Source organism: Oryctolagus cuniculus, chromosome 8 (assembly GCF_964237555.1).
Source record: "Oryctolagus cuniculus chromosome 8, mOryCun1.1, whole genome shotgun sequence".
In the NCBI taxonomy this organism is placed as follows: domain Eukaryota; kingdom Metazoa; phylum Chordata; class Mammalia; order Lagomorpha; family Leporidae; genus Oryctolagus; species Oryctolagus cuniculus.
In genome coordinates, this window is record NC_091439.1 from 7,301,439 (window position 1) to 7,315,034 (window position 13,596).

The window sequence follows — 13,596 nt, forward strand, 5'->3', positions numbered from 1 at the left end:
TTCAAGATTAATGCATCTTTTAAAGAGCACAGAGTATGTAATGCATGCACACATCATAGAATTGTTTTGTTTTTAAAGATTTGTGATTTATTTTAGAGTCATAGGTACAGAGAGAGAGGAAGAGACAGAGAAACAGAGACAGAGAACTTCTGTCCACTGATTCTGTCCTCAAAAAGCCACAACAGCTGGGCCCGGCTGTAGCATAAGTTAACCAGGAGCTTCTTCTGGTTTCCCCTGTGGTGGTAGGGGCCTACACACTTGGACCATCTTCTGCTGCTTTTCCCAGGCCATTAGCAGGGAGCTGGATTGGAAGTGGAGCAACGGGGTCATGAATCAGAGCTGTTTTATCCACTATGCTACATTTGCTAGCTCCAGTTGATTTGATTTTAATGCTAAACTTAATATATATGTACAGATGTATAATGATTCTATATAATTGAATTATAATTGTACCTGTCAGTTTTACAATATTCACATTATAAATCTTTCTTTTTTTCTCTTTTTGCTTCATTTAAGTTTTCAAAACTTCTGCATTCAAAGGGGTTGGGCAGGATATGAATTTGTGTGTGATTATAATTTTAAAACTTTAATTTTTACATGAAATTTCACTTTTCATGTTAAGCTCACTATCTAAGATGTACAAGAATTATTCTTGTTTCAGTGTATATTGCAAAGATCATGTTGTAAATATTTTAATGATTTGTTTTAGTTTAATGGTATTTTGAGTGCACTGTCAATTAAACATAGGAAAAACAAACATTCAATAAAATAGTCACAAGATATTAAATATGTGGCTTATCCCTAAAATACTATATATGCTTTAAAAGATGACTGAAAACAATAGAATTGTAAGTGCAGAGTCTTAATTTGGTAGAATTTAATGTTTGTTCTTCATTTCTCCCCTCAATTAAAGGCCTAGTTGCTTGAGATTTACATGAAACTTTTATAGTCATCTGCAAATCATATGTGTTTGGTGGCAAACCTTATTCCATTTTGAGGTGAATTTGGAGGAACAGCAATTTAACTTAAAAGAAAATTTACAATTCTGTGACTATAAATAAGGCTTAGATGTTTTTAAGTTATGTTTAATTATAGTTAATGAAATTATGAACTATAAAGGAAAAGGCACTTTTTAATCCCAAATTTAAGTATACTCAGTTTAGCCATGACCTTTCTGACTAAAGGTATAAAAATACAATACAAACCTTTGAATGGCAATGTGGTTTTAGATTGTGTATGGAAGAAAAATCATTGCATGCCCACATTTGTGGTTTTTTGTTTTTTTTTAGATTGACTTATTTGAGAGGTAGTGTTCCAGGCAGAGAGATGAAGAAACAGAGAGAAAGGTCTTCCATCCCCTGGTTCACTCCCCAGATGGCCTCAGTTGCTGGAGCTGAGCTGATCTGAAGCCAGGAACCAGGAGCTTTTTCCAGGTCTCCCACGTGGGTGAAGGGGCCCAAGCATTGGGCCATCCTCTTCTGTTTTCCCAGGCCATAGTAGAGAGCTGGATCAGAAATGGAGCAGCCGGGTCTCAAACGGGAACCCACATGGGATGCCAATACTGCAGGCAGCAGCTTTACCCACTATGCCAGAGCACCAGCCCCTAATTTTGTAAAAAGTATCTTGCAAGACTACAATGGAGGTTTCAGCTAGACTTGATTCCTTCCTCAAGGCTCTGAAGAAGATCTTCCTCCAAGCTTTATCTATGTCCCTTGACATTTTAAGGCTGGGATCCCCACTTCAATAGACTGTTCTTAGCTTCTAGAATACCGCCCCCAACCCCAGTTTCTGTGACACATAGCCCTGTCCATTTTCAAAGCTAGCAACAGAGCACCTCCCTCCTGTTGAAGCCTTTCTACAGTTTGCTTTCTCTAAGTTTAAGAAGGACCCAGTGTCTTTCAGGAGCTCACTTGATGAGTTCAGACCCACCGAAGTCACCTGCCTCTTGGTTAACTCAAAGTTAACTAGCTGTTCCTGGGAGTGCAGTAATATCTCATCAGGTTCCACATCCCAACTGAGAGGAGTATACTAGGAGGAGGGACAGTGGAGATGATCTTTGAATTCTGCCTTCCCCAAAGTAACTAAGCTCACTGGTGTAAAATCAAAAAGTCAACAGAGTTTAAGATATTGAGTAGAGATGCAAGAACTAGGGAATTGCCTGGATAAAAGGGAACTAGTTATGAGAAATGGAAGTAGAGAAGAGAAAAAGATAGAAATTCTCATGGAATAAGGCAGAGAAGAGAAAGATGTAGAATTTACCGTAAAAGATCATGATTTGCTAGGCCCTACTAAACTGCAATGCAGAGTTTGCTGGAGCATACCCAAAGGACTTGAATAAAATGAGATTTATCGTATTTATTTCCTTGTGTAAATGCTTACTTAAGAGATTGGGTGTTGGGAAAGAGGCAAATGAATGGTGCTTATCAAGTAATAATATAATCTCACTGCAAATACAAAGTTCCGAGTTGGATAGCATTTCTCTAAATCACAAATACTAATGAGAACTTGCTCTGGTGAACCTACTGTCCCGCTACATAAGTTTGTAAAAGTCGCACCAACCTATTAACATGTCAGTTATCCTGCCATGGGCCAGCACATGACTTCATGTAGTAGAGTCCAGCTTAGTGCTTTGGAAAATTTTCATAAAATTATATTATTATGAATTGAATAAAGGATAGGATAGTTTTTTTTATCATTGAAATTTAGCATGTTTAAAGGGCTTTACATGGTCTAAAGACCATGAATATATTAGTTCTTAGATTTTTTTTTCCGAGTTTACAAATGCTCATTCCACAAATAACAGCTTTAGACCGGTGCCGTGGCTCACTAGGCTAATCTTCTGCCTGTGGCAGTGGCACCCCAGGTTCTAGTCCTGGTTGGGGTGCCGGTTCTGTCCCGGTTGCTCCTCTTCCAGTCATCTCTCTGCTGTGGCCCGGGAAAGCAGTGGAGAATGGCCCAGGTGCTTGGGCTCTGTACCTGCATGGGAGACCGGGAGGAAGCACCTGGCTCCTGGCTTTGGATCAGTGCAGTGCGCCGGCTGTAGCAGCCATTTGGTGGGGGTGAACCAACGGAAAAGGAAGACCTTTCTGTCAGTTTCTCTCTCACTGTCTAACTCTGCCTATAAAAAAAATTGTGTTTCTTTGTGTTAGTAACTCCCTGTTGGACAGGAGTAAGAAAACTTTTTCTTAGCAGTTCCAGTTTTGCCATACCTTCAGTTCTCTCCCGATCATTCTTATTCAATTATTAAACGCATATCGTGGGGTCGGGGCCGTGGCTCATTTGGTTAATCCTCTTCCTGAGGCGCCGGCATTTCATATGGGCGCCAGATTCTAGTCCCAGTTTCTCCTCTTCCAGTCCAGCTCTCTGCTGTGGTCTGGGGGGGTGGGGGGGAGGAGCAGTGGAGGATGGCCCAGGTGCTTGGGCCCACATGGGAGACCGGGAAGAAGCACCTGGCTCCTGGCTTCAGAGCGGTGCAGCGTGCTGGCCCTAGCGGCCATCTGGGGAGTGAACCAACGAAAGGAAGACCTTTCTGTCTCTCTCACTGTCTAACTCTGATGTCAAATAAAAAGAAAAAAAAAAAAACGCATATCTTAGCAGATGTGAAATATTTTATTTCACAGCTGTAAAAATATATCCTGTGTACTAAATACTCTTCAGAAGCTCAAAATTCATGTTACCATAGTAATTCACTAAGAGCTCCTGCACCATTTCTTCTATCTTAACACTTGCATATAATGTTAATAGTTTCTTAATAATAAGACATTAAGACCAGTATTTTGACCTCATTTTACTTTTTGAGGTCATTTAGGCTTGACATTATTTAGAATTCCAATTTTTGTGTGTCTTGGAGCTTCTAGGAAGTTGTAAATCCAAATAGTATGCCACTGTTGAGGTCATTTTGTCAGCTTGATTTCTAAAGCATTAGGAATAAAGAGTAGGTAAAACACAATAATTGATGTGTGATATGCTGGGCTGACTGACAGTTCAGGATTAAAGAGAAAACCAGTTAGTTTCCTCCTACATTATTCCATTGCTGCCTCTTCTATCATATTTCTTTATTTTGGTAAATGTTTATTAATATTTTTATTTGCAAAATTGAGTGACAGAGGGAGAGTATATATCTTCCAACCACTGGAGATATATATCTTCCACCCCCAAATGGCTACAACAGTCTTTTATCCAGGCTATTCCCTAGTTCTTGCATCTCTACTCAATATCTTAAACTCTGTTGACTTTTTGATTTTACACCAGTGAGCTTAGTTACTCTGGGGTAGGCAGAATTCAAAGATCATCTCCAATGTCCTTCCTCCTAGTATACTCCTCTCAGTTGGGATGTGGAACCTGATGAGATATTACTGCACTCCCAGGAACAGCTAGTTAACTTTGAGTTAACCAAGAGGCAGGTGACTTTGGTGGGTCTGTACCCAAGCTCTTAAAAAGCATTTACACAAGGAAATAAATACGATAAATCTTATTTTATTCAAGTCCTTTGGGTATGCTCCAGCAAACTCTGCATTGCAGTTTAGTAGGGCCTAGCAGATCATGCTAGGCCTTGGGCTAGACTGAATCCAGGAGCCAGGAATTCCATCTGTGTCTCCCATGTGGATGGCAATTCCCAAGTACTTGAACCATCACCCATGCCCTTACCAAGCACATCAGTGGGGTGCTAGATATGGAGCAGGGCACCTGGGACTCAATCCTGTGCTCAGATATTAGATGCAGGTGTTGCAAGCAGCAGCTTAACCTGATGCACTACAATGCCAGGCCCCAGTCCTCACATTTCTACTTTCTGTTATCTGCATACCCTTCTTATTTCGTCAAATATAGAAGTAGTGCAGATCTTTATATAATTAATTGGAGCTGTCTGATTTTAAAATTAGGACACTTTAATCACTTTTTATTTTTAAAAATAGGGTTATATGGCATTTTTATTATCATATGACTCGTATGTGATAAATTCTTGGAGATAATAATCTTAACACAGTTTTATTGTGATTTTAGGAATCCAGACTAGCTGGTGGTTGATTGATTTTTCACACTATTTTACTGGGCCCTATCAAGTATAAATAGTATTTTATTTAATAACATTAAGCTATTCCTTATTTCTCAGTAAATCTGAAAAATGATACTGCATTTGTATTGTGTGATGCTTACTCAGTACTTTTGTTGGGGGCTAGATGTGGGTTAATGAAAAAAGGTTTATTTTGGGGACTAGCATGGTGACATAGTGTGGGTAAAGCCACTGGCTGCAGCACTGTCATCCTATATGCCCGCCAGTGGGAGTTCTGGCCACTCCATTTCCAATCCAGCTCTCTGCTATTGGTCTGGGAAAAGCAGCAGAAGAAGGCCCAAGTATTTGGACCCCTGCCACCCGCATGGGAGACACAGTGAGGCTTCTGGTTCCTGGCTGAAGCCTGGCCCAGCCCCGGCTGTTGTGACTATCTGGGGAGTGAATCAGTGCATGGAAGATCTCTTGCTCTATTTCTCCTCTTCTCTCTTTCACTCTGCCTTTTAAATAAATAAAATGAGTCTTTTTAAAAAATGTTCCTTTTAAACTTAAATTTTTTGGACTGTCTGTTCTAAATGCATTTCTGTGTCTATGCTTTTGTTTTAGGAGTACAAGATCCCCAGCATGAGAGAGTTATTACTGTGTCTACTAATGGAAGTATCCACAGCCCGAGGTTTCCTCATGCTTATCCAAGAAATACAGTCTTGGTATGGAGATTAGTAGCCGTAGAGGAAAATGTGTGGATACAACTTACATTTGATGAAAGATTTGGGCTTGAGGACCCAGAAGATGATATATGCAAGTAAGTTGTCGTACTTGAAATTCTGGTGGAATGTACCAACAACTGGAGTCTTCCAAGTTGCCTCAGTGCTGTGAATTAAAATGGCAGCTTTCTTCTGTTTTGCTCATGACTTAAGAAAATGATTGGATTTCTAAAATGATTTGAGATAATTTAATAATATACAAAAGTTCACCAGAAGCTTAAGGAAAATATGTATTATGAAGACTAGGCATGGACTTAAGCTTGCTTTACACCAAAATAAACTTCTCTTTTAATTTCATCATTCCACAAATTTTTGAAGTATTGTTACATATAGAGTAAGACCATTTAAACTAAAGAAGAGAGAATAAAAAACTACATAAAATAATGAAATTTTGCCAGAAATCCTGTTACTGTTAGTGTTAAAAATCTTACATTTGAGCTTTCTAACGGCCAAATAAGGGATAAGCTGTTGAAAGAAAAGCTGTATCCATGAGTTCATATTATCTTGATACATATATTTTCCTTCCCTCCTTCCTTCCTTCCATCCCTCCCTCCTTCCTTCCTTCCTTCCTTCCTTCCTTCCTTCCTTCCTTCCCTCTCTCTCTTTCCTTCTCTCTCTCTCTCTTTCGATCTCTCTCTCAAATGCACACACACACACATGCACATACACACGGCCAAGACGCTTAAAAATTTATCACAAAGAAAAAGTAGATTTTTGAAAACAGAATTTAAAATTTTGGCTACTATATATTTTGCCAGGTAAAAATTCACCATAATTCTAGAAACATTCATGAACCAAAGTCAGCTGGAATATTTCACCCACATGAAAGACCACCTACTTTATGTCATACAAATATTACTCTTTAAATCCCATATGAATACACTTGTCAAGGTTGGGTGGTCTTATTGAAGATTTTTCACTTCAGTGGCATTTGTATATCATAAAAATATTTTACTTGAACTTCTTTGCAGGGATCTTCATTTTCTCTTTGATATTCAAGTTAAAAGAGAATTTTCATTTTATGGTATATTACAGATAAATATTTCAGTGGATGAACTAAACTTTGTACTTGCTGTCATCACACTTTTTATCTTTAGTATTTACATAGTTACATTTTTTCACATAACTTTTTATGTGATTATGCATTTCATGTTGTTTTATTCCTTACATCTGTAATTTTAGACTGTGAGAACTAGGAGCTATCCTATCATTAGTGGAATGTGTTATTCAACACTTCATAAGGAAACAGAATGGAGAAGTAAAGTAATTGTTCTAGATTTCATTAGTATATTATATCTAAACAAATGCTAGAACCCATTTTTTGTAACATTCATTTGGGTTGGTTTTCCCCAGGTGATACTAGTAGCACCCTTTGTATTCTTTCTGTAAGTGAGAATTCATAATCTTGTCAGTTATAGAAAAGGGTCTTAGATTTTTGCCCTGCCTTTTGAGTAGCTAGTTAGCCTATCACAGTTTCGTGGATGAAGACCAGAGATGGCTGAGTCATGGAGAAAAGTTTTTAGTAGAATAATATAAATATCTGATGTTCTGGTGCTTGCTTATTCTTTTTCCAGAGTCCTATTTCCCATAGTCAACACCAACAGGGTTCATGTTATACTTGAATACTTAGTGTGTTATGGATGAGGAAACACTACAGATGTGTACATTCATATTTACATATTCATGTGTATAAATAATATGTTATTAGTTAAGTAATAAAAATTAAATTCTTATCCAGCGTGCCTCGCCAGTGTGTTACACAGCTTCACCCAGCATATACTACCAGTAGTTTGAAATCTCTTTTCCATGTTTATCCCTGATCACATCTTCTTGTCCTTGTGAAAAGAATCATTTTCTTAAATTGCTACTTATTCTTCCTTTCTCTATAATTTAATGACATATACACATTTGCCTATGCCCTACCCTTTAAAATAATTTATTTTTGCTTGTTTTCAAATATGTCAATGTATTAATGCTATAGGTTTTCTTGGTGACTTGATATAACATTTAAAAACAAGCAAATATAAACAATATTACATTAAAATTGATTTATGTTGGTGACCAGAGCTTAGATCATTGGTTTCATTGATGTGTAGAATTTCTTTGAAAAAATAGTGAAACTTAACTGTTATTAGCAATTTCCGAATTCAAAAAATAAGAGTAACTTATTGAGGAAGCAACTCAGTTCAATAATAATCTAATATATAGATTAACATTTTTTGGTAATCTATATATTTTCTACAAATCAGATATTTGTCTTTTGGGACTAGCTTATTTCACTAAGCATAATGGTCTCCAGTTGCATCCATTTGGTTGCAAAAGACAGAATTTCATTACTTTTTTATGGTTCCTTACTATTCCATCGTGCATGTATACACAGTTTTCCTTGTCCAGTCATCAGCTGATGGATTGTGAATTGAGCTGCTATAAACATGACATACAGATAATCCTTTCTTATGCTGATTTCATTTCATTTTAATAAATTCCCAGGAGTGGGATGGCTGGGTCATATGGTAGATGAATTTTCAGATTTCTGATGAATCTCCATATTGTTTTCCATAATGATTATGTGTAAGTTTACATTCCCACCAACAGTGTATTAGTGTGCCTTTTTCTCTACATCCTCACCAATATTTATTAGTTTTTGATTTTTGGATGATAGCCATTCTAACTGCAGTGAGATGAAACCTCATTGTGGATTTTATGTGCATTCCCCTGATAGCTAGTTATCCTGAGCTTTGTTTCATGTGTCTATTTGCAATGAAAAATGCCTGTTCATTTCTTAGCCCATTTCTTAATTGGATTGTTGTGTTGTTTAATTTCTTGAGCTCCTTATATATTCTGGACACTAACCCTTTATCAGATGTATAGTTTGCAAATATTTTCTCCCATTCTGTTATTGGCCTCTTAACTTTGTTAAGTGTTTCCTTTGCTGTGCAGGACCTTCTTAGCTTAATGTAATCCCATTTGCCTAGTTTTGCTTTTATTGCCTTTGCTTCTGGGATCCTATCCAAGAAGTCTTTGCCTGTGCCAATGTGTTGCATTGTTTCTCCCTAGTTATTTGATGTTTTCGGGTCTTAGGTTTAGAACTTTGATCCACTGTGGATTGATTTATGTACAGGGTATAAGGTATGGGTCTTGTTTTATGCTTCTGCACATGGACATCCAGTTTTTTCAAAACCATTTGTTGAAGAGAATGTCCTTTCTTCAGGTAGTGATATAAGCTCATTTATCAAAGATTGGTTGATTGTAGATGCCTGGATTCATTTCAGGGGTTACTAATCTGTTCCATTGGTCCATATGTCTATTCTTGTGCCAGTACCAGGCTGTTTTCATAATAACTTTTCTGTAATATATCTTGAAATCTGGTATTGTGATGCCTCCAGCTTTGTTTTTAATTGTTTAAGGTTTCCTTAGCTACCTGGGGTCTCCTACATTTCCATATGACTTTCAGGTTTGTTTTTCTAGAGCTGAGAAGAATGTTGTTGGTATTTTGATTGGAATTGCATTAAATATATAAATTGCTTTGGGTGGTATGGACATTTTGATTATATTAATTCTTTTAATTCATGAACCAAAACCACTTTTGTGGTTTTGTATTCATCACGTATTCTTTCTTGTGATACTTACTCATTTGTGAGTTGAATGTTATTTTAAAATCTTGCGCTTTTATATTATTCATATAAATCACAGTCATTTCTTTATGGATCAATCCTGTTTTAGATGTACTCTGCCAATTTTGATTATATAATATTTTAATTGTTATCTGGTTGATGTTTTTATAATGTTTCTTCTTTTAAACCAAAAGTTATATAGAAGCAATTTTTCAATTTCTGTATTTATGAATTAGTTTTATAAAAAGCATTTTTATTATAGATTTCTAACTTAATTGTGTTTTAGATAAAGATTATGTCCTCTTTGTAATGGTTTAAAATTGAAAACTTGTTTTATTAGCTGCAGAAATCTAATTGTTGTGAATGTGCTTATAAAGATACATACAAGTCCAGAGATAAAAACTTATTTATCTTTATTAATGTTTTGTTTTTCCCTCAAAGTATATTATGCCTAGAACAGGTGGTTGGTTTAGTGGTTAAGCCACTGGTTGGGATGCCTTCATCCTGTATCATCGTGCCTTGTTCCATTTCAAGCTCAATTTCAATTCCAGCTTCTTGCTAATCTGTGCCCTGAAAGGCAGCAGGTGACGGCTTTGGTAGTTGGATCCCTGCCACCGACATAGGAGACCTGGATTGAGTTCTCAGCTCCCGTCTTCCATCTAGGCATGTGTGTATCTGGTGGCATGAACCAGTGCGTGGGAGATTTATTTCTGTCTGACTGTGCATTCCTTTCTTTCTCTCTCTTGAAAAAAAAATGCTAAATATATTATGCTTAATGTTAATGTAAGTACGTCAACTAATTTTGGTTGCTATTTGTTTGGCATTCTGATTATTAACTTTCTTATGTCCCTGTGTTTATTTGGAAATGCATTTCAGTATGTGTGTCTGTGTGTGTTTTGGTTGTCTTTCCTGAAAGTCATGTGCACAGTGTAATAAAGAACAATTCAGCAAAAAAAAAATTCTTCATATTTTCACTATGGAATTTAATCTAGTACATTGTTTTCATGAGTATTTTGGATTCAATTCTACTACTTATTTTGTACATTTCATTTATTCACAGTTTTATATTTCTTCCGTTTCCTTTCATGCAAGTTGTCTTCTCATTGCATTTTTATTTGTACTAATCTTCAGAGTATCCATTAGTTTCTGCTTTGAATGAGTACCTTAGAAATGCACATTTCACATAACGATATCTATAGCTAATCAGGGAGTAGGCACTCGCCCAGTGTTCAAAATACGCCTGGGACCCCCACATCCCATATCACAGTGCCCGGGTTCAAGAGCCAGCTCAACTTCCAACTCCAGCTGCTTGCTAATACATACCCTGGAAGATCAGGGATTGATGGCTCAAGTATTTGAGCTGCTGCCACCTGTTTTGGAGTATCAGCTTGAGTTCCTGGCTACTGGCTTGTGGCTGGCCCAGCCCAGGTTGTTGCAGGCATTTGGAGTGTGATAAAGAAGATGGACAATCTGTGTGTCTGCCTCTCTCTGTCTCTCTGCCTCTCACAGATTAACTAAAGGTAATCATGTTTGTCCACTTCCCGCAATACAGAATTGCCTTGTAAGGTTTTAGCTACTGCCAAATGCTGGCTCCTTAGATGGAGCTAAGCATGGACTGTAACCCTTAGATGAGCTGTAACCTGTTGATAAAACCGAGGTGACTTTTCTGCTTTTTGTGATGATGTAGGGAACCCCTTGACAGGATCACTGAAGTCTGTCTGATGAAGAAAAACAATCCAGACTTATGAATGTGAAGTTTGGCTTAGAATGGATCTTTCCATGCAGGGACTTGACTGGGGTTAGATAAAGATTAGTAAAGCTGTTTTCCTGTGCAGAAGCCTCCGGGACTGTAATGGAGGCACTGAGACAGAGTGCTGGTGCTGTGAGCGGTGATCTGGGCCGAGCAGGCAGTGTGAATCCTTTCAGTCCAGGGTGGTTCTGGTTCTCACTGCAGTCACCGGCAGTGGTGGTTGAGGATTTTAGCTTTCTTATTGTTTTTAACTGTACAAATTGCTTTTATCATTTTGTGTAATCTGTGTGTATCTTTAATCATTTGTCTAGTTTGGGTGCCAACTGTTCCTTCTCACCTTCCACAATATTTTTTTAGGTTTACTTGACTTCTTTAATTGTAGACTTTGAAATAAGTTTCTCAGATGAAAGTCTGTTGGTATTCAATACTCTATTGTAGTGTTTTTGATATTCTGTTTATTTCACATTCATTCTTAGAAGGCGGTCAGGTTGGATATAGAATTTTAGGCTCTGTGTTGAAGTTTTTTTTCAATATCTTGCCATCATCACATTACTTGCTGACATAGGCTCGTGGTCTCCACAGAGCAGCACATGTTTTTCTCCAACCCCAGCTTCTTCTGCTGTGCCCACCATGGTGCATTAAGTTCAGCCTCGTGATGCCAGGGCTCAGCAGACACCCCAGGGTGTCAGGGCATACTCAACTCCCTGAACTCGCAGTTTCTCTTGTTTGTATGTCTTTAATTCCCTGATTAAAAACAATGGTTTTCATTCATTTTTTTCTCAGTAACTTTAGTTGTAAAGTACCAAGAAGAACATTTCTGCCTGACTTTTGTCCAACTCCATGTGGTGAGAACATAGACTGATGACAAGGAAAATGAATTTTTATTTCCTGCTAGGGCCTACTACTACTAAATTGAACCCTATTTTTTTTAAAGGCAGAGTCAACTCTTTTCCATGATAGTACTATGGATCTGAAATACAAATGTGTCCCTTTAGAATTTATTTTAAGAATATATCCTGCTACATTTGAAATATTTTTTCAAGGCTAAAACATAGGAAAGTCTAAAAAAATCTCATTCATTCTTCTAGCTGTATTTTAAAAGAGGATAGGGTTTGGCGGGATGTGTGAAGCTTCTGTATAGCCCTGCCATGTTTCTCAAATCAGCTATTCTAAAGAAAAATAGTGAATCAAATGTTCATGACATTGAAGAGTATTACAAAATGCAAGTAAGGTCCTTTTACTTTTATAGCCTGATTTGTACATGCAAGAAATGTTGTAGAGGGTATTGAGGTAGGACAGGCAGGAAGGAGAACAGGGGATCGTGTGCATACATTTGGGTACATAGAGGGTACCAGCACTGCTTTGATACAGTACATAATGAACTGTGTCTTGTTTTTCAATGATGCATGTGTCTTATGGAGATTCCTGGTCCCTGATAGAAAGCTGAGAAATGGAGGTCACTTGTGGAGTCTGTGTGTGTGTGTGTAAAAGAAAGAGAAACAGAGACAGAGAGATACAGAAAAGAGAGAGAGAGAGAATCAGATGGCTAAATATAGAAAAAGGCACAAGTGAGTATCAGTGGACTTCTAGTCCTCTGCTTGAAACAGTCAGTCATATTACTTAGAGATTATGTTTTCTCCAAGACTTCTGATGTTAGTTACACATGATGTCCCTACAAGAATATGTCTTTTAGAGCAAAGATTTTCTTATTCACTTCTTTCTTTCTTTCTGCAGTAGATAATCTGCTTACAGCTTATTATCTTCATTTTACTATGTTTTGGTACCCATAGGTTCAGGTATTCCACAGAACAGTAGGTAAACCATAATCTATGATTCCTAATTGCCTGGTATGATAATACTGTGTATATCTGTTTAAATATTACATAATGTTCTTCTAAATAAATGGGCATTTCAGTTTAGTCTGAGATTTAAAACTAAAAATACATTGAAAATAGGTAAATGTGGACTGATGTTATGGCATAATGGATAAAGCTGGTGCCTTCAATGTTGGGATCCCATGTCAGTTCTAGTTCGTACCCCAGCTACTCCACTTCCAGTCCAGCTACTTGCTAATGACATGGGAAGAGCAAGGGAGATGGCCCAAGTGCTTGGGCCCCTGCACCCATGTTGGGGACCTGGAAGAAGCTCCTGTCTCCTGGCTTGGTTCTGGCCCAGTCTCTGCCACAGCCGCTATCTGGGGAGTGAACTAGAGAATGGCAGATCTCTCTTTCTCTATCTGCGTCTCTGTCTCTCTCTGTAACATTGACTTTAAATAAATATTTTTAAAATGATAAATAAATGGTTCTGATAAAAGCTAATATGCTTATTATATGTAAGATTTTTCAAAGATAAGGATTATGAGACAATATTTGAAAAAAAAAAGTGAGTGAATCAATGTATTCAATTGGAAATTGTGCCAATTCTTCAACAAACTTCCTTAGTTTCTTTTGGAGAAATCCA

At 37.4% G+C, this 13,596-nt stretch overlaps 1 protein-coding gene across 1 annotated transcript in view; it reads left to right on the forward strand.

The window, feature by feature from the left end:
• The window catches only part of PDGFC (platelet derived growth factor C), a 210,500-nt gene that overhangs the window by 106,464 nt on the left and 90,440 nt on the right, over window positions 1–13,596 (forward strand). Inside the window, exon 2 of the mRNA XM_002716942.5 lies at window positions 5,615–5,810. Within this exon, the coding sequence (XP_002716988.1) occupies window positions 5,615–5,810 (196 nt within the window). The remainder of the gene's footprint in view (window positions 1–5,614; window positions 5,811–13,596) is intronic.